The sequence below is a fragment of the Phragmites australis genome, chromosome 4, assembly GCF_958298935.1.
Source record: "Phragmites australis chromosome 4, lpPhrAust1.1, whole genome shotgun sequence".
NCBI lineage: Eukaryota > Viridiplantae > Streptophyta > Magnoliopsida > Poales > Poaceae > Phragmites > Phragmites australis.
In genome coordinates, this window is record NC_084924.1 from 34,364,664 (window position 1) to 34,383,932 (window position 19,269).

The 19,269-nt window shown below is 46.5% G+C and overlaps 1 protein-coding gene across 3 annotated transcripts; it reads right to left on the minus strand.

The window, feature by feature from the left end:
• Window positions 1–13,824: 13,824 nt before the first annotated feature.
• On the minus strand, window positions 13,825–18,493 carry LOC133916199 (uncharacterized). Of its 3 annotated transcripts, none has more exons than XM_062359764.1 (10): window positions 18,327–18,493; window positions 17,548–17,716; window positions 17,379–17,435; window positions 15,393–15,478; window positions 15,247–15,315; window positions 15,049–15,164; window positions 14,891–14,945; window positions 14,681–14,801; window positions 14,455–14,597; window positions 13,825–14,365 (listed from the first exon to the last, which is right to left on the minus strand). In XM_062359764.1, coding segments are annotated over exons 2-10 (750 nt in total). In that variant the 5' UTR covers window positions 17,549–17,716; window positions 18,327–18,493; the 3' UTR covers window positions 13,825–14,263. The 3 variants fall into 3 exon arrangements, with proteins under 3 accessions (XP_062215748.1, XP_062215747.1, XP_062215746.1); XM_062359763.1 differs by having other exon boundaries at window positions 17,548–17,721; XM_062359762.1 differs by lacking the exons at window positions 17,548–17,716; window positions 18,327–18,493 and having other exon boundaries at window positions 17,379–17,524.
• Window positions 18,494–19,269: the final 776 nt, after the last annotated feature.

Below are 19,269 nucleotides of genomic sequence, written 5' to 3' on the forward strand. Positions count from 1 at the left end.
CCAAGATGTATGGACAATATACATAGATGGAGCGTATGGGTCCAATGGCGCGGGGGCTAGGGCAGTCCTCATCTCCTCGACTGGCCAGCGAGCAGCCTTCGCTGCTCACCTAGGGTTCAAGACAACCAACAACATCGCCGAATATGAAGCCATCCTCTTGAGGAGCCACCAAACTCATCGTCAAAACTGACTCTGATGTTGTTGCTGGGCACGTCAACAAGAGCTTCCAGGCTTGGCATCCAGACCAGTTGAACTACCTCGAAGCCATCCGCCGAGCCAAAGGGTCCTTTCAAGGCAGCACAATGCAAATCATACCACGTGTGGACAACCACAAGGGAGATGGTTTGTCCAAGGCCGCCATCGGAAGTGGAGTCCTCCCCTCGGGGGCCTTCTTCAAGGTCCTCCACAAGTTAGTGCCCCGTACCAACAATGATGTTTTCATCGTCATCCTGCTTATTGGACTATCGGACTGCAGGACCTCCCTCCTTTCTTTTCTGAATGGAGCAGAGGAGCCTAACAATCCCATCGAGCTCTATCGTATTCAACAGCGTGCCAGGGGATACCTCTTGATCGACGGAGCCCTTTACAAGGCTAGGAGTCTGCACCCCCTCCTCTGTTATGTTACCAACGAGTAGGGGGGCGATCTCCAAAGGGAGATTCACGAGAGGCTTTATGCCAACCACCTCGCGCCCAGTGCCCTGGCAGGCAAGGCACTCTGCCAGGGGCTATACTAGCCCATGACCGATATGGAGGAACTCATCAAAACCTACCAAGGATGCTAGTGGATGGGGCACCAAAGCCACTGGTCTTCGACTCCGCTGTAGCCGATCACTCCAATCTGGTCCCTGGCTTGTTGGGGAATGACTTGATCTAACCGTTCCCTCACGCCAAGGGGAATCTCCGATATGTGGTCGTGTCCTTGGAGTACTTCTCCAAATGGATCGAGGCCGAGCCCCTCACAGTGATTACATCCAAGAACGTCCAGATATTTTTCTGGAAAAATATCATATGACGCTTCGATGTCCCACAACAACTCACCATCGATAATGGGACATAGTTTGACTCTGGCCCTTTCGTCGAGCTCGGCATCGATATGTTCTCGTCGTAGTTCGTCACCCACAATCCAATAGGGCAGTCAAGCACGCCAACGACAACATCCTCTTTGGATTAAACCAGCGCCTTGTCGGCCTCACTAAGAGCCTATGGGTCAAAGAGCTCCCAGAAGTGTTGTGGTCACTCTGCACCACAGTTACCCATCCCATCAGGTTTACCCCCTTTCGCTTGCTATTCGACGCTGAAGCCATGACTCCAACAGAAATCAAGGGACCCTCATTTCTGGTCCAGCTACTGGAGACCACTGGAAAAAGAGAAGTATCCCTCAACCTCACAAAGGGTATGAGGCTCCAGGTTGTCCGAAACCTCAACCTCTACATTGAAAAAACCAAGGCTTGGTACAATCCTAAGGTCGCTCCATGGACCTTCAAGCCTAGAGACCTGGTCCTCCGGCGAACGTTGGCTCTAGGAAAACTTTAGAATATATGGGAAGGCCCTTACCTCGTTCTCAAGTCCAACAGGCCAGGCTCCTATCACTTGGTGAACACGGAGGGGGACCCCCTCGAGCACACCTGCAACGCAGAGGTACTCTGTAGGTATTACGTGTAAACATCCCACCACTATTGCTGTTGTTGTGGACCAATGATGTGTATGGTGTTCTACCTAGAGCCTCACCAACGTTTCAATTAAGAGATAGTCATGTGCATATAAGAGAGGGGGAGAGAGAGAGAGAGAGAGAGAGAGAGAGAGAAAGAGAGAGAGAGAGAGAGAGAGAGAGGATCTAAAGGAGGTAGCCAATTCTTCATACAAATTGTTAAACCAACTATTTTTTATATCCAAAGGATGCGTACATAAGCAGGTCACCCGTTCGAGCTCCTTACTGTTCAAGCAACTCTGGAAAAAAACCAACAGACTACGAGGTCATAACGGTGGCGCAAGTGCTTTAGACGTGGTGCCTCGCCTCAAAGGCTGATACAATAGTCAGCCCCATCGGAGGATGAAGAACTGGGGGATGCCTCCTTGGCCTCCTCTTTCGTCTTCTCCTCTTCCATCTCATCTTCATTGATCTCCTTCTCCATGAGATCCGAGTCAACCTCTCTTCATCATCAGAGATGTCAATAATCTTGATTGGAGCAACTCCTCAGGCCAGAGATCGAGATGGAGCAGCAGGAGCCAGTCCCCTCTATAGTGATAGAAGAACGATAGTTGTCGGCTCCAACCCGGCAAGTAGGCCCTTGGGACCACCTGCCCGCAGTGGCAACACGGCCAGTGGGACCGGCACCGGCGTCTATGGCGGATCAGTATGGCTACTTGCACCAAAGGAGGGAGGAGACGCCATGTGAGATACAAGCTGAGTTACAAAAAGAAATCTTGTCTTACTCAGAGGCAAAAGGATCGCAAGGCAATGCACTGCTTATAAAGCCTAGTCATGGCGACTCCCATTCCAACTTAGGAGCACATGGCCACCCAATACCCTGGTTTCTTGTGCACACATCCTGTCAAAGTTATTGCTCGAACTAATTTCAGCGCGTGCAGGGACACTAGGCACAAGACCCCAGGAGTTAGATAGGAGCAGGTTCCTCTGGCATAATCTCACCCTATGACATGGTCCTTTGCATATGGGTCACAGTAAGTTGGCCCACGTATCAACAACCACGTCACGATGATGATAGAACAAAAAAATCTTGCTGTAATCAGATGCGCTGCCATTATTTTGCGTCATCATGCCCTTACGCTATAAAAGGAGGAGAACATCTCACCACCACAAAAAAAATATCTGATATGACGGTCCTAGTTCGAAAGACTCACCAACGAAGAAATGTCAATCCCCACAAAGGGGCTTCGGGCGGCCCTACCTCCTACGACCATCACCGCCCCTCAATAGTGACATCAACTCCAACTCTGTACAGCCATCAACCCATACTCCAGCATTTGCCTCCATCGAGCCTTGATGCGGCCTTTCCCGAGGGGTCCCCATCTGTGAAAGGTATGCCCCACCGCGGTTCTCTTCAAAGTTCAGCACTGATGTTTACTTTCGACCCTTACATGACATACTAGGGCCCTTAGTTTGGCATGTGCTAAAGAATACCAGTCCAACCTAGTCATACCTTATGCTGCAATAGGCAATTTGCTATCAACAACTCTTCAAAGTTCAGCACTGTTGTTTACTTTTGACACTTACATGATGTACTAGGGCCCTTAGTTTGGTATGCACTAAAGAATAGCAGTCCAACCTAGTCATATCTTATGCTGCAAATTGCTATTCCCTAGCAACATTAAACATCATAACATAAGTTATATCTCCAAGTTCAACATCATTGTTTACTTTTGATCTTTACATGGCATACTAAAGGTCGTAGTTTCACATGTGCTAAAAATAGTCATCCGACCTACGTCATATTTTAGGCTACAGATTAGCTATATGCTGCCAATAGTAAAGACCAAACTTAAGTTATGTATCTGCTCAATAGTGCTACATATAACACTCCGCAAAAATCGAAGGCATCAATCTTGGTCGCGCCAAGGCCTACCCTCCGTACCTTGAAGGCATCAGTCTCGGTCGCGTCGAGGTCTACCCTCCGCACCTCGTAGGTATCAGTCTCGGTCACACCGATGTCTATACTCAACACCTCAAAGTCATAATGCTCGATCATGACGAGGTTTATCCTCCACACCTCGAAGGCATCAGCCTCAGTCGCGTCGAGGTCTACCCTCCGTACCTCGAAGACTTCAGCCTTGGTCGCGTTGAGGTCCACCCTCCGCACCTCGAAGGCTTCAGCCTCAGTTGCATATCACCAGTGTGAGCCTTTATCACTCTAAGTTGCACCTAAGACACCTAAAAACCTCTAGTTGCACCCTCTAGCCACTAGCAACCGCAATATGTGAGGGGGCTGGGAGAGGAGAAACTTTCGGAGCATAGGTGCGACAAAAAACAAAAAGCAAAAAGCAAAGTCAATACATCATAATCTTATTCATATATGACACGTGCAAAAAATGCACATGGTAATATGCCTTACAAGTTACAATCAATATAGTCCTAAAAGATGAGCTAGGCCGCCACACCTTCCAGAAGTGCCGGGGTGTACAGAGGGCTGACTTCGCCTGCCGGAGCCACCATCCTCGCGACCGAATCGACGTATAGGGCAGCATCGCACGGACCCTTGACATGAAGGCCTTCAGCAAAACACAGAGTCCCCTCAAGTCCGAGATGTTGAGGCACTGACTTGGGAGGAACCCACCTAGGAGGGATATGAGTCGAAAGCCGAGAAGTCCAACTCCACCGACAGCGATGAATCCTCCGCATCCTCCACATCCTCCATCTTTATCCAGGTCATGACATCCTCAAGGACATCAGATGGCACCTTTTCGTTGGGGTTATGAGGGAGAACAAAACATCGAGAGTCACATAAGCCAACAGCCTCAAAAGCCCTCCACCACTCGGTTACCCCTATAGAACCTAGGTCAATCTCCGATGTAGGGTCCTCTAGCTCCTGCTTGACCAAAGCGTCGGTGGCCACCTCCGGGTCCACGTGCCCTAGGGAATCGTGAGGAAGGACAAAGCACTGCCGCCGTAGGGAAGGTAGCGTAGGCCTGGAGGATCGGTACGTGCTAGGACACCCTTCGAAAGTGGCTTCCCAAACACTTGAGAATGTTTTTATTGCTTTAGATTGACAAACCTGTACACGCAAATCCTGCTCAAGAGTCAGCCATGAGACATGCGTATATCCCTAGCACATCACCCAGATAAATGGACAAGCATACTTGAGACATAGGTCCACAAAGGAGTGGTAAACAAAGTCAAGATATACAAAATAGGAGTGATGGGATAACACACGAGGTCACCAGCCCCACAGAAGAAAAGAAACAAGAAAGACAACAGAAGGTGAAGCCTACTCAAAGCTACACCACGGACTGTAGATCCTATGGAGTGTTGCTCGCACACGGAGACTGTCCCACGGAGCAATTTTCTGGCGAAGAGGCATCCTAGATGAGCAAGTGTCCTTCTGTGGTAGTGGTGCACATAAGGAGGTCTCTGGATGCGAAGCTCAACCTCCTGTTCCTCAGGCGATGGACTTCACATGATTTGCCATAAAACGCAGAATAGCGGATCGGTCATGCTTCACCCACACCCCCCGGTAGAAGTCGTTCAAGGCAGCACAGATCTCCACCGGTAATGCCTCCGACTGGATGTCCTTGACCATGAAGCCCGGGGCCGGCTGCAACAATGCTTCAAGATGGCTGCACCCCACGCGGTGTAGCAACTTCAATTGAAGCGCCGAGGCCACACGGATTCTGGTGTCCACGAAGGCCTTGAATGCCTTGGCCACCACCCCCACAGCAAACCAGTGCCAGCGGAGCATCTAGGTCAGGACCTTCAGGTCAGAGGGCACTAGCGGACCCTTGGCCCCTAGGCCACCTAAGGCCTCTATGATGACGTGGGCCGCCTCCAATGCTTGTTCGGCCAGCCCTTGGTGCTCCGTGCATAGTGCCTCCTCTACTGCACTGGCTTTCGCAAGTTCTTGTTGAACCATAGCTGCCACAATCCAGAGCTCTTGGGCATTGCCTTCTGTAGCCATGCGTCCCGCAATGGCCTCGATGATGGACACCTCTGCAGCCCGACAGACCTCGACGGCCTTTTGGGCATCGGACTCCGCGTGCTCCTGGTGCTCCGCCTCTCCCTTCAGAAGGCCCTTCGCACATTCCTGAGATGATATCTCTTCTTGCAGGCGACTCTCCTCAGATTCTACTCGCTTCACCACCTCCTCTAGGGCATGTCGGAGCCCCATCGTTTCCTCCCGATTGGTGTCTTGGGTTGCCACGACGGCCTGGTGCTGCAAGTAGCCTATCGCCTTCGCTAGGAGTAGTTGCTACAAAGGACAGAGGAGAAAAGATAAACCAGCAGACACATTCTAGACCAAGGAAGCTTCGGATAACTGTATACCTACTAGTCCACTGCCTCTAGACGCACCACCATTTCCTCTGGAGGCCCCCGAGCCAAAGATTACTCGATCTCCCCACTCCTAAGGAGAGACAAGGCGAATGCAAAGGCACTCAATGCTTCTTGACAAAGTGCGAGGCCACAGAAGTTAAGGCACCAAAAATTAGGCCTCGCTCCAACGGCATCGAGGCGGCAGCCGCTAGGGATTTGGCTCCCTAGCCTCAGCCACAAAAGTCAGAACCGGTACCTGAGGGACCTCCTGAGATGGCAAAACCATCGCCTCCGGTATGGCCGCCTCAGCTACCTATGAAGGAGTCACCAAGCTCTCAAGGGGAGCCATAACCTTCGACACTCCAACCCCTAAAACTGGAAGCATGCCAAAGTCAGGATCCCTAAGCATAGGCACGGTGGACTAAAAGGTGGAAAAATGACGCCTCACCCCTGCTAGCTGGTGCAGTGGCAAAAGGGCTCGTGACGTCCCTGTCGTCAGAGGGGCTGGCAATCTCCCACACCATGTAGACGTCAAGGGAGGCCTCATGACCCCCTCCGCATTGGCCGTGCCCGGTCAGGTCTAGAGGGGTAGGACCCATCCCTCGATTGCCTCCTATGGAAAGGGTCTCATCTCCAGCCCCGCCACCTACGGCCTTGATGCTTTCGACAAGCCTCCTGCGCTTCCTCCTGTCTGACTATACCTCAGATGATTCTACCACAAAGCTGGCATACGAGGCTGTGAGGGCATGTAGGGTTTGAGTTCAAAGCATGGGCGTGCGAATTGTGGTGGCCATGGTTCCAGGCACCCCGCACCCTCTCTTCCTAGGAACCCAAGGCTCTGCTGGATCTGGCCATGCCGGAGCTGCCAAACCCATGCGGGAACAAATGTTGTTATGTCACTCCCAACTTCCAACTAGCTCCAGACGCTGGTCCCGCTCTACGATGGAGGGCTGGCCTATGAACTTCTCTACGATCTCAACTGTTTGGTCCAGCGTGAGGCAACTCTCTGAAACAAAAAGGTGTTTCACATATGCTATTTCAATGCTAGACAATGGAGAGGACTCACGTGAACTGACGGTGGGCCTGGAGTACTCGTTCGGCTCACCTTGCTCAAAGGTGTGGTCCCAGTCTGCCCAAAGGGACCGGACGCATGGCATCATGAACTGCTTTGCGAGATCACATATGCTCATCCTCTGGGCCACCCTCTGGATGAGCGCCACCCTCAAAACAAGTTGCACCTCAGAGGTGTGCACCATCGAGGTTCGTACGTAAAGGATGTTCTAGTTGGTGGAGCAGAGGGGAGACCCAACACCTATGTCATAATAGAACCACCCATTCGACCACCTGGTGTGCCATTGATCGTTGATGGCCTTTGCTGGAAATGCATCTTGGTAGTCCTGTAGGAGCTGGAAGTTCATGCTGCCAAAGCTGGGTACCTTCGTCTCCCCGTCCTCCATCCGAGTCTTCAACTGGTAGCTTGCTTCGTGGATAGCGGCGAAGAGCTCCTCTCATCCCTCACAGCCCTCTGCCTACATGGCCCATTTGAAGATGGCCAGGCGAGCAATATCATTGGTGAGAAGTTGGGGGAGCTTCACATAAAAATAGCAGAGCACCCCTTCGAGGAGCAGCATGGACCAAAAATTGAGGCCCGCATCAAAGAAGGCATCAAAGAATATGATCTCATGGCCCTACGGTGATGGGATCGCCTCGCCCCTCAGGACACGAGTGACATCTCTGGAGGGGGATTTCCCTAGGGATGAAAACGGACGGGAACGGTTGGGAAAACCCTCTAACCATTTTCGTTTTCACATTTTCTCAGCCGGACGAAAACGAAAACGGGATAGATGGGAACGGAAACGGTCGGGACATAATTGGATGGTCGAAAATGAACTAATCCGATAGGGAAAATGGCGGTATTGGTCGGGATTCGAAAAACACAACGAAAACAAAAACCCACAAAACCATCAAGATGTGTCAACATGTATAAGTTTAACATGACTACAATAAATGCATCATCCATGCTTAGTGAGATAACATGTGATATAACATAACGATGACATGTATATATTTAACCACACAAACAATAAGTCTCAAACAGATATATAACTGAACGATAGTACAAATATCCATACAACCACACAAAGTCTTAACATAATAACATCGAACCACTAGTCCACCACAACGTCAACATATGACAATAATAGGACAACAAAACATGAACATAAACATTCTTCAATCACTCTCGGCCTACAGCTGCTCATAATCATTCATCACATCTGGATCACTTGCTATTTCTTCTTCTTTCTCCTGTAATTTTACAATGCATGAAAAAAGGACATGTTAGTCAGGATGTACATGAAGAACAAAAAAAAAGAGCATAGCTAGAGAGCGAGTGTGTGATCAGCTTCGGACATCCATGCATCAAAATGACCAAGAGATTCTATGCACCTCCAGCCTTGTACCATGAGAGGATAGCATAAGTACGGTAAGTACCTCATGCATCAGTTTATTAGAAATGGTCTCTAGAACCTCGAGATCATCCACAATGGAAGAAAATTTCTTGGAATCTAAAAAATCAAACAAAGACACATACATCAGTCAAAGAAAATAACCAATTATTGCACAATTATAAATGGCAAACTATTTAAATTATCACCCTTTCTTCCTGTAGCTACCCAATCTTTGGTGCAAATTAATGCTTGTACCATCTCAGGATCAAGACGCCTGCGATAAGGATCAATGACACGGCCACCAGCACTAAAGGCAGACTCTGAAGCAACCGTTGACACTTGTATGGCCATCATATCACGGGCAATTTGTGAAAGAATAGGGTAATCTTCTGTATGGTTCTTCCAATATGCTAAAATGTCAAATTGGCTCTGCTTCAAAAGTGGCTCTGCCATGTATTTGTCCAACTCGCTTAGGCCATCTCTATCAGGGCCACAATCATCATATAAGAAGCTTTCTAGTTCATCATTTCTATTTCCCATGAGCTCATCTACTGGGTTTGTAGGTTCATTCACATTACTCTTTGCCTTTGAAGATATAGGTGCAGAACTAGCGTAAAATTGATACACCTTCTTTACAACACTAACAAACTCTTCAAGGTGAACTTGATACAAACCACCATAGAACTTTCTCATGTAAAATTCTACAAGCTTTTTCTTGTACCTAGGATCAAGAAAGCATGCCACTGCAAGAGCAGTACTAGACTTGTTCCAATATTTCTCAAACTTTGTATCCATAGCAGTTGCCATTTCACTAATAATGAAACTTTCACTAACTTTCCATTTACCAAGCAATTCTTTTATCTCACAGAAACCTTTATAAAACATATTTGCAGTTGGATATAAAGTACCAGAGAGAAGTTCAGTAAGATCATAGAATTTCATCAAGCACTGAAAAATAGTTATAGCCATATTCCATTCATCAGAAGATGGAGAAATTTTCTCGTACCTACGGCGATCCGAGGACTTAAGCCTCACAAAAGCAGGCTTGTAGTACAAGGCATCCCTCAGCATCAGATAGGTTGAATTCCACCTAGTTGAAACATCAAGTGAGAGACTTGCAATTTGGAAAGTTGCAATATCCCCAGCACTGCTCATACTTCTTCCCATTCACCTCTACTATATCTGTTTTCTTGGTAAAGTACTGCCAGACATCAGATGTGCACTTCTTCTGCCGCTTTGTAGTTGTCTGAGATTCTGCTCTATCATCAACAATAACAACATTAGGATTTGGAGCTACATCATCACCCTGCTCCTGTGTATGTGTGCCACTGCCATCGGTGCCAATAGAAACCCTCTCAACTGCAGGTGTTGTAGATGATGCTGACACACCAAGATGTACACTCGAGCTAACACTTTGAACTTCGTTTGCCTTTCTCTTTGGTCCTGACAAGAATCAATAATACAAGAACCAATAATGAGCAATGTCTTATTCCCGTGCTAGATATTACAACAGATTCTTGAATAAAAACACAAATAAATGAACACATGACATTATATCATTGTCATGGGAAATTCGAATGAACACTTTCTAAAATCATCATTTTATTTTCATCACAGTGACTAGAACACTTCCTAATATTTTATTTTCTTCACAATGATAGTCAATATCGCAACATTTCATTTTCATCATAATGAAGAGATATATTGCTATGATTGATAGTCATCACAGATTTACCTGCAGTAGAGTTGTCGGTCTTAGCATCGACTGTAGGCGGCGGCGGCGCCTCTAGGAGCAAGCGACCTAAACCAAGATACTTCTCTGGTGGCCTCGAGCTAGAAGGGGCTTCTCCAGTTGGTAGCATCGCGCTGCCGCTCACTTCACAAAGCTCACTTGCTAGTTGCTCTGGACAAACAAAATGCAAGTGCAAATGTAAGATTACATGGCTAACAAAATCATGTCTGACATAGACTCACTTCTTTCACGCTAGATGGTTGCCTCGAGATAAAATTTTCAATCACCAAAGCATTGAACTTTTGCCCTGAAACATTGATTGTTGCCTGCAGAAAAGCCTGTGCATATTAGGCCTTGTTCAGACCAAATGGCTGTTATTATGTTCAGAACATAATAATTTGAGCATATAGAAGAAAAACAGAAATACCATTGCAATTTTCTCAAAATCCCCTGCAAACCAGCCGCAGTCCTGGCGTGCGGCGGGCCGGCTACTGGCGTGGACGCCGTCGAGCGCCGTCGGGCGGAGTGGCTGTGGGTACTGGCGGGCGCGGGCGGGTGGAGTGGCGGCGGCTGGAGGGTGCTGTCGGGCAGCGGGCGTTGCAGACCTGCAGTGGAGCCTAGAGGCTGGAGCGGCAGGAGCACGTGGCCTGGGCGCTGCAGTGGAGCCTGGAGGCTGGCTGGCGGCGTGCGCAGGTGCGCTAGAGCGGGCGGCGTGGCTGGCGGCGGCGTTGGAGGGCGGGCGACCGGGCGTTGGGGACTGGCGGGCGGCGGCTGGGATTGGGAGCCTGGCCGCTGGCGCCTGGAAGGCTGGGATGAGTGGATGACCGCAGATGGGCCTTCGTGGGCTACGGTTCATGTATTCAGGCCTTATCCCGCGAAGAAAAAACGGGACGAAAACGGAAATATCCCGAATAAAAACGGGAAAATAACAAAACGGACGAAAATATATCAAACCGTTTCCGGTACCGTTTTCGCATGAGCTATACCGTTTTCATCCCGTTTCCGAATAAGACCCGAAAAAATGAAAACGATCGGGAAAAATCGGGATACGGCACCGGGACGGGACGGGATTTTCCCGTTCCGTTTTCATCCTTAGGTTTCCCCTCCTCGACCATACGGTCGAGCTTGGTGGCGTGGTGGCACTCCATGGCTGGCACCGGTCTGGACAACGGCGGAGGAATTGCGACCACCATGGATTCGATGGGCCTGTGCGTATCAACGGCCTCGTCCGCTGCTGGTTCACTAGCGGTGGCATGCGCTATTTCTGCCTGATGGGCGATGGCGCTTGAGACAACCAACATGGCATCATGAATCCTGGGGTCCGCGCGGCCCCCAGTCAGGGAACCAACTCAGCTGCATGCGCTTGAGCGAGTCCTAGTGTCCTTAGGAATACGGCGAAACAGACTCACCGACGATGGAGGCTAGGAGTGCTGGGACTAGCAGGCGCGAGCACAAGAACGTGGGCGAAAAAGAACAAGGGTGCCGGATAAGGACGCCGCTCGGTTAAGACCCCTCTGTAGTCGATAGGCTTCAAAGTTGCCTCGGAACCTTAGCTCTAGACCCTACGGATCCCCAGAGGCCACTGACCTCCAGAGCCTTTGGGGGGGGGGAGCCATCGGTCCTTCAGAAAGATCAACCAGAGGGGAACCCGTAGGCCACCCTCAGCCTGCCATGAGATGACCTACATTTAATATCGGTCTACTCAACGACCGACCTGACACCCTGGGCAGAGCAGTGCCACAATAGACGACTAGCTACGACCACTCCACTAGGACCACTTGCTACAACTGTAGTGCCATGGTCAGATGATGTCATCAGGGTAAATTCACATTTACCTAGGCTGAGCCATGTATTATCTGGCTGGCCCTAGGTCCCGATTGTCTAGTAACAACTTGTATCTCTACCCATTGTAGGGGTATGCATAAACACTTATCCTCTGTAAGGCACTATAAATACAGACCATGAACACATAGTGGACAAAGAGAGTTCAGTTCATTGAAACATATTTTGATATTCCTTCCCTCTCCACTTCTCCTCCAAGCTTGAGCCACTCATATGAGTTGTCTCTCTCCGCACTTTGTTCGTGAAAGACATATTTTCTTTCACCACCAGATAGAGTCCATGAGTGTCTCATGAGTAAATGAATGCACATGTTTAATACTATCTTACTAGTTGAGCAAGAGTATAACCAACTTATAAGGTCACTAGAGTCCATGCTACCAACCCCAGGTTAACCCTTTTATGAGAAGTGATGATTAAAGCAAGCGAGTTGGTGCAAGTGTGTGTTCCACCTAACGTGTGAGAGAGCCTAAGCCAGTTTGGACTCTGACCTGTTACAAATGGTATCAGAGTCGACCCTCGTAGTTATACGCGCACGGGCATATGGTACATGACGTGTGTGGGCTCTGAGTGGTCACATGGCATGGCATATGCACCAGCACTGGACGCACGACCATGTACTAAGAGGGAATGTCTGGTCATTTGCCCAATTGTGGGTATGTTGGTGACTAGGACGTTAGGTCCTTTGATGGGGTTGTGTGACATACGACCTAATTTGGATAAAGTCTATGAGTGCATGAGTGCACATGTTTAGCACCAGTTTACTAGTTGAGCAAGAATGAAATGAATTGATAAAGCCACTAGATCCCATACCACCAATCCTAAGTTAACTCTTTCACGCGAAGTGGGGATGAAAACATAAGCAGGTTGGTGTGAGTGTGTGGTCCACCCAACGTTGAGTGGACCTAAGCCGGTTTGAACTATGTATTGTTACAATTGGGCTCAATAGTGGGAGCGCCCAGAGGACTACAACGCTGGATGCTATGCAGCGAGAGAGGTCTGACAAATCTTAGCGTGGTGTTGGAGCTGGTAGTGTCTTCTGTACACCATTCATCGTGGTTGTCGAGTCAGGGGGGCTTGTTCTTAGGACTTGCTTGTTTTAGCTACAATTGTGAAAAATAATTTGTAGATTGTAGATTTTAAGAAGCTGGATTGTAAAAAGCTAGATTGTGGATTGTAAAAATTGATGGAAGGTGGATTGCTGGATTGTAACAATCTAGCTGTTTATTTCAGCTTGTAAATTATAATCACAATCTAACTTTTATAATCCAACTATTTATTTCAGCTTGCAGATTGTGACCATAATTCAGCTTTTACCATATGAAACAACAGGTCCTTACCTTTTGTGTCGTACCGTGCGTGATATGCCAACTTGTTTCTGCGTTGTGTTGGTTTCTTTTTCTTTGGCAGCCACCTTTATGGTCGCATCTTGTTTGTATCAGGGTTTTAGTTACCGTTTTGCAAACGGTTACGGTCCCCTGCGGTAACCACAGTTACCGCGGTAACCGCACAGTAATTCGGTGGAATTCGATAGAAACCGATCAAATTTTGTCAAATTTTTGAATTTTTTGAATTTTAAATTTAAATTTGGTCGGTAACCGCTCGGTTTATAAAAACAGTGCAGACTGTATCGTCCGGTAACCACGATAAATGAGCGGTTACCGATGATATTTGTAACCGTGGTTTGTATCCATGTATCTTTGCATTTTCTTGCTCGACGTGTTTGCAAAAAGTTAGGCCTAGCCTCAGGTGAGAATTTCCAAAAAAATGTTATAAATAATCGACCCATCTACAGAAATAAGTAACAAAAGACTTTCCTCTGTTCAAATTTCAAAAGTACTGCATCTAAAATTTTCTTACACGAATATTCGTTCATAATTCTGCCCAAAAAATACACTACAATAAAGGCCTGAAGTTTATCGATGAGGAAAATCAATCTGGTCCCTGTGTTTAGACACAGTACGGATTCACAACCACTAGTGGTTTTATTTGGGTCTGCTAAATGCTAATGCTTCACGGTTCAAAATATATAAATAGATGAAAATGAAACTTATTGCCTTATTTCCTTGAACCAGCAAGTTTGAAAGGAACAGAAACTAATTCACAATATGCACAATGAATCGTGGATAAGGCCTCAAATACGCCTCTCGATCTGCAACAAGACAACATATGCACCAAGATATCAATGTATAAGTATAACCGTGACCCATCACACCAGCATAGTCAGTTCTCTGAAATCCAAATGCAACAGCTCAGTTTTCACTTGTCTAGCATAGCGTACGACGGCAGGTCCTTCACCGCCAGTACATCCTCTAAAACTAATTCACGCTCCAATTGAGTTCTTGTAGATTTCAAGACCTCCTGGTACAACAAAAGCAAACATGTAAGAATGCGTCTGTCTAAATAATTCTAGAAAAGAATCAATCTACTGAAAATGCCAAAAGGCTTACATTGAATTCCATATAAGAGGCACGTCTCACAAGCCATTGCGCATCAAGCAGCCGAAAGGCCACACAATACAGGTGATCAAACGCATTCTCATCTCTTCCAAGCAGTTCAAGGAAACGAATTCCAGATTTTGAAGATGGAACAGCTGCATGAATAGGACATCATAAAAACCAGGAAATACGAACTATATCATTTTAGTGTAAAGTGGACTCCGGGACAGGATGTTACTTGACTGTAGATCCAACATCTGGACCAGCATGAAGGAAATGTTGATACCAGCAACTGCAAAAGGGTACTCCCAATCTGCTCTCTGCCCTTGCACTTTGTTCAGAAGCATCTGAAAGGGATTCTGCACCCGAATGTATGCAATGATGAATGGTTGGACATCAGGCAAATCAGAAATACAGCAATAAGTCTTATTAGATATAAGATTTGTACAGGGTAATTCCTAGCGAAGAAGATGAGGTTCTCCAAAGATATGAATCCACCGCTCCTACATGGACATGGTCGGTATTAGATTGCTTTAAATACTGAGTTCAACTAGACCAGAAAGGAGTAGACTTTGGTAGTTGCATGCTCAAGATATTAATAAATACCTGAAATCAGTAACTGGATCAGTGCCTTGCCAACCCATCTCCCTCCACAATTCTGATTTCAGGGGAGGAACCTCGCGAGTGGGGTAAGCCAAATGCCAGAGTTGTCTCAAGGCATCCTAACAACAACAATGCAGATCAGTTACTTTGCTAGTATGAGGATGCCAACGTGGAAAACCGGTCCCCATAGGTTATACATACTTGATGTTCAATACGGGAGCCATCAAAAGGGATTTGCAATCTGCATCTCAATGTATTCATCTTTTCTTCCTGGAAGTTTTTAAAAGAGGTTTGAGTACTAAACCAATTACTGAAACTCTATTATAAGCCTTTCCTCTATACATTACCTGCAAAGGGCTAATATATACTGGATTATCCGATGAGAAGGGGAATAATCTACCAAAAATTGATCCTGCGCTTGCAATAATATTTGCTGCAAAGATAATAGCAAAAAAGAATGAGTATTGTATAAAGATTAAAAGCATCAATGGTTACAGTTCATGAAAGAGCAGTAACATAGTATAACAATAGCAACTAAGAATGTGAGAAGAATGCTAATGCTACAAATTCTTATACCCACTCAACGTTGATATATGAACATATTGTTTTCATGAGTTCCCAAAAAGTGGTACGGATATGGACTTTCAAATTCTGAAGAAAAATAATTCTTACATTGATAGTGATTCTTATGCTTAGTCAACTTTGTTACTTTGTTAGAACGTTTTGCGATAGATTTTTAAGAAAAGAACGAAGAAATAATGTTTTGCAATACTTCAGAAAATTATGGTAATAGCAATCAACGAGAGGAATACTATAGCACTAAGAGCAGATGCATCCATCATTTTTTTACTTTGTCTCCATAGCAGGAACCAAACTAAGTTCTAGATTTGCAAGCACAAAAGCAGAACCAGAACCAAACTTGTGCACTTCAACAACCAGTAGGGATCATGTGACAGGGTACATACATAGTTGTTACTGAGGCGTGACAAAGCGTGGTGACCCACCACTTCACAACTTTACAACGCCTATGGCGCGTGGTGTGGCAACGTCATACACACATCGGCATGGCGAATACACACATTTTAAAACAATGTAGTACTAAGGTAATAGATGTAAAATGTAGCAATATACAATAGTTTTTGCAATTATTAATGCCCCGAGGGGCTTAAATACAAAAAATTGTAATATAATTGAGGTTATATTGAATTAGCACGTAATATATTGGAAAACTAAGGGGTTTCTACAAAATTTGCACTGCCCACTCGGCCCATGCCAACCCACCAGCCCATCCCGACCCACCCAGTTCGAATGTATAAGGCTAGGGGGTTAGGGTTAGGGACTTCATCCCCCCTCCCCCTACCCGCATCGAAATCTAGCAGCGGCGCCGCCCCACGCCGCTCCCAGCGTGCTCCGCCCCGCACCACCGCATCCCTCGCGCCTCTCCCACTCCCGCTCTAGGCGGGCGCCATAGACTCCAGCGCCATGGCACGGTCGTGGCGAGGAGCAAAACACCGCCACGCCGTCATATCGTCGATATGGCGACGCCGTGATAACTATGTACATAACACGAGAAAGTTATTTTGCAAGGCAGGGAGGCGCAACTTTGTGGTTTGTATATCAGGGCCAGATCGCCAGAGAGTTGGTATTGATAATTTGATCTCAATAAAGGTTGAGGATCCAACTGAACCCCAATGATTCCATGCAAGTCCGGTCATCACAGACAATAGTTACGTCATACCCAAGGAGACTACAAAAGAGTGTCAGCTTGTTTGACTCAGAACTCAGAATCAGATATGCAGTAGGCGTATTGGCCTACGATGGTTTGTAAATCCTATCAAAAGCTCTATAATACTGAAAGACTAATCGTGTGTATATAATGCATGAGAATCAGTACTGATAATTTGATTTCAGAAAAGGTTGGGAAACCATCTGAACCCTAATGACTACATGCAAGTCCGGCTGTCGCAGCCAGTAGGTTACTAAAAATTTACATAGTGAATATGTCAACATACATAGTGAATACGTCAACAAAGGCATATTGGCCAAGAATGCCAAATCTAAGAGTTGGTATGGTGTGTAGGTTGCTAATTATTTACACAAACTACTCACTGAATTTATATTCAATAAGGAGTTGAGCACTAAGTAGGACAGGACTAATCTGTAGGTCCCACTCTGTAAAACAAGGAAACTGAAAAGACGGATAAAAGCCCATTACTGTCAAGTGCTGATGAAACTTATGGGTAATAATGGAATACATAAATCTGATGGCCAGAATGAGAACATTACCCAACTATTGTGCCGATTGTGCAATCAAATTTGAGAAAAGAAATGACCAGTGTAGTTGCTCCTTCTTTCTATAGTCACCCCACAAGCCCTGCCTACTAGGAACATAAACATATAGCAGGCCAAAAAAATTATCAATACATTAGGAAACAATATAGAACTTTGCAGTCAGATAAGAAATTGTGAGAAATTTTTAACAAAATTATGAATAGAAAGAACTAAACTCTGATCCACCATTGTCATAGCTAGCCCCGAGTAAAGGTTCATTGAGGGAATCTACACTGGATGTGTCAACATTCTCATTTTTCCTTCCATCGACGTCACCATGATGAAGCCGCCTGCCTCCTCAGATTGCTTGTTGACGGAGGAGTACCAACTCATTAAAAGCCTGTGCTAGAAAACAAATTACAGAACAAAATCAGCATTTATCAAATGCAGTGTAGCAATAATAATGATGTCTAGCATACAACACATCATGCATTCATGTGCAACCATCCAATCATAAGCCTTCATTGTTCGCGAAACAACAATGTTCTTACATTGAAGGAATAATCTAAAGAGCAGTTTATACGAAGTATATATAGTATCAAAATTCGAACCACCACCTTGTCAGAAGTTGTCCAAGCTATTTTTTCTTAGGATTTCCTAAGCTCCCTTGCGTGCAAGAAATAAAAAAAGCGAAACGACCCAAATATAACATGGTCAAAAGCTCAATATAATTCAGAGTTCCAAATCTAAATAGTAGGGTTCGAACTTGAGCAATTACTAGTGAGTCCCCAAAAGGGCAACAGAACCCTACCAATCACGCCACCAAATTTACTCCGCAGAATGCAGCAGCCCCATCAAGCTGCTTCCCCTAACTTCGAAACCCTGGCCCCCTAAGTACCTGAGTAACCCACCGACGCGTGCAAACCTCGAACCTACAGCTCGACCGGAGCAACTACGCGTCAAACAAAAAAACTTAGCAAGGCGGGGGAGAAGCATCGAAACGAGCTCACCGAGGGGTCCCGGTTCCAAAAGTACTCCGGGAAGGAGGCGCGGGTGCGCGGCGGAGGGGGAGGACGCGGAGAAGCGGTCCTGCGCTACGCTAGGAGAATTCGGTGCGTGCGGAGGGAGACGACTTCGGAGTTTGGACGGCGATTTGGCCTCGAAGCTTTGGGGTCGTTTATTTGGGCTTCTACTTTTTACCTTTTTTTTAAAAGCTATATTTTTTTTCTTATCTGAAAATCTGCTTTTAAAAATAGATTGTTAATTTTTATAATAATTTTTTGGCTTCTTAGTATATAGTTTCTCAAAAAAACGTTTCTCAACAAACTTTTTAGTTTTAATTTATTTTTCTCTCCGTTTGTTCTGGCTTCTAGCAGCAGCAGAAGTAGAACAAGAAGTAGGAAACAAGCATGGTCAGAGAAAAGGAAGTGACAGAGAAGAAGCTTCGAGGGGAAGGTATTGTTGACTCAGTTGGCATTGCTGTCATCAGGAGAGTTCAAGATTGAATCCATGGGCTTATAGTTGTGTGGGCCGATTTGGATGGGCTAGGGTCGACGAGGTACGAACAACTCGCACGCGCAGCGCATGGAGGAAGCAGAATTCGCCACTTCTAGCAACGACGAGGGGAGAAGGCTGGGGGTGCGGAGTGGGCGGTGATAGGTAAGGTTTTGTCGCCGTTGACCCTGCACATCAATCAGAACAATCATAGACGCGATGAGGCCGGCATGGGGCAACCCATGTAGACTCAGAGTGCAATCGGTTGGGGAAAAGATAGAGAACTTGCTCATATCTATGCAAATGTCTATTTAAACCTCTTAACGAGGAGGGCAAATAGCAAGAGTTGATAATGAATAGATACTTAGTGACAAAAGGTTTTATCCTAGGCTAGGTAAAAACCGAGAGACTCCCATTTTTTGGGCTGGGCTTATGAAAGTAAAAGCATCAGCTATTCCG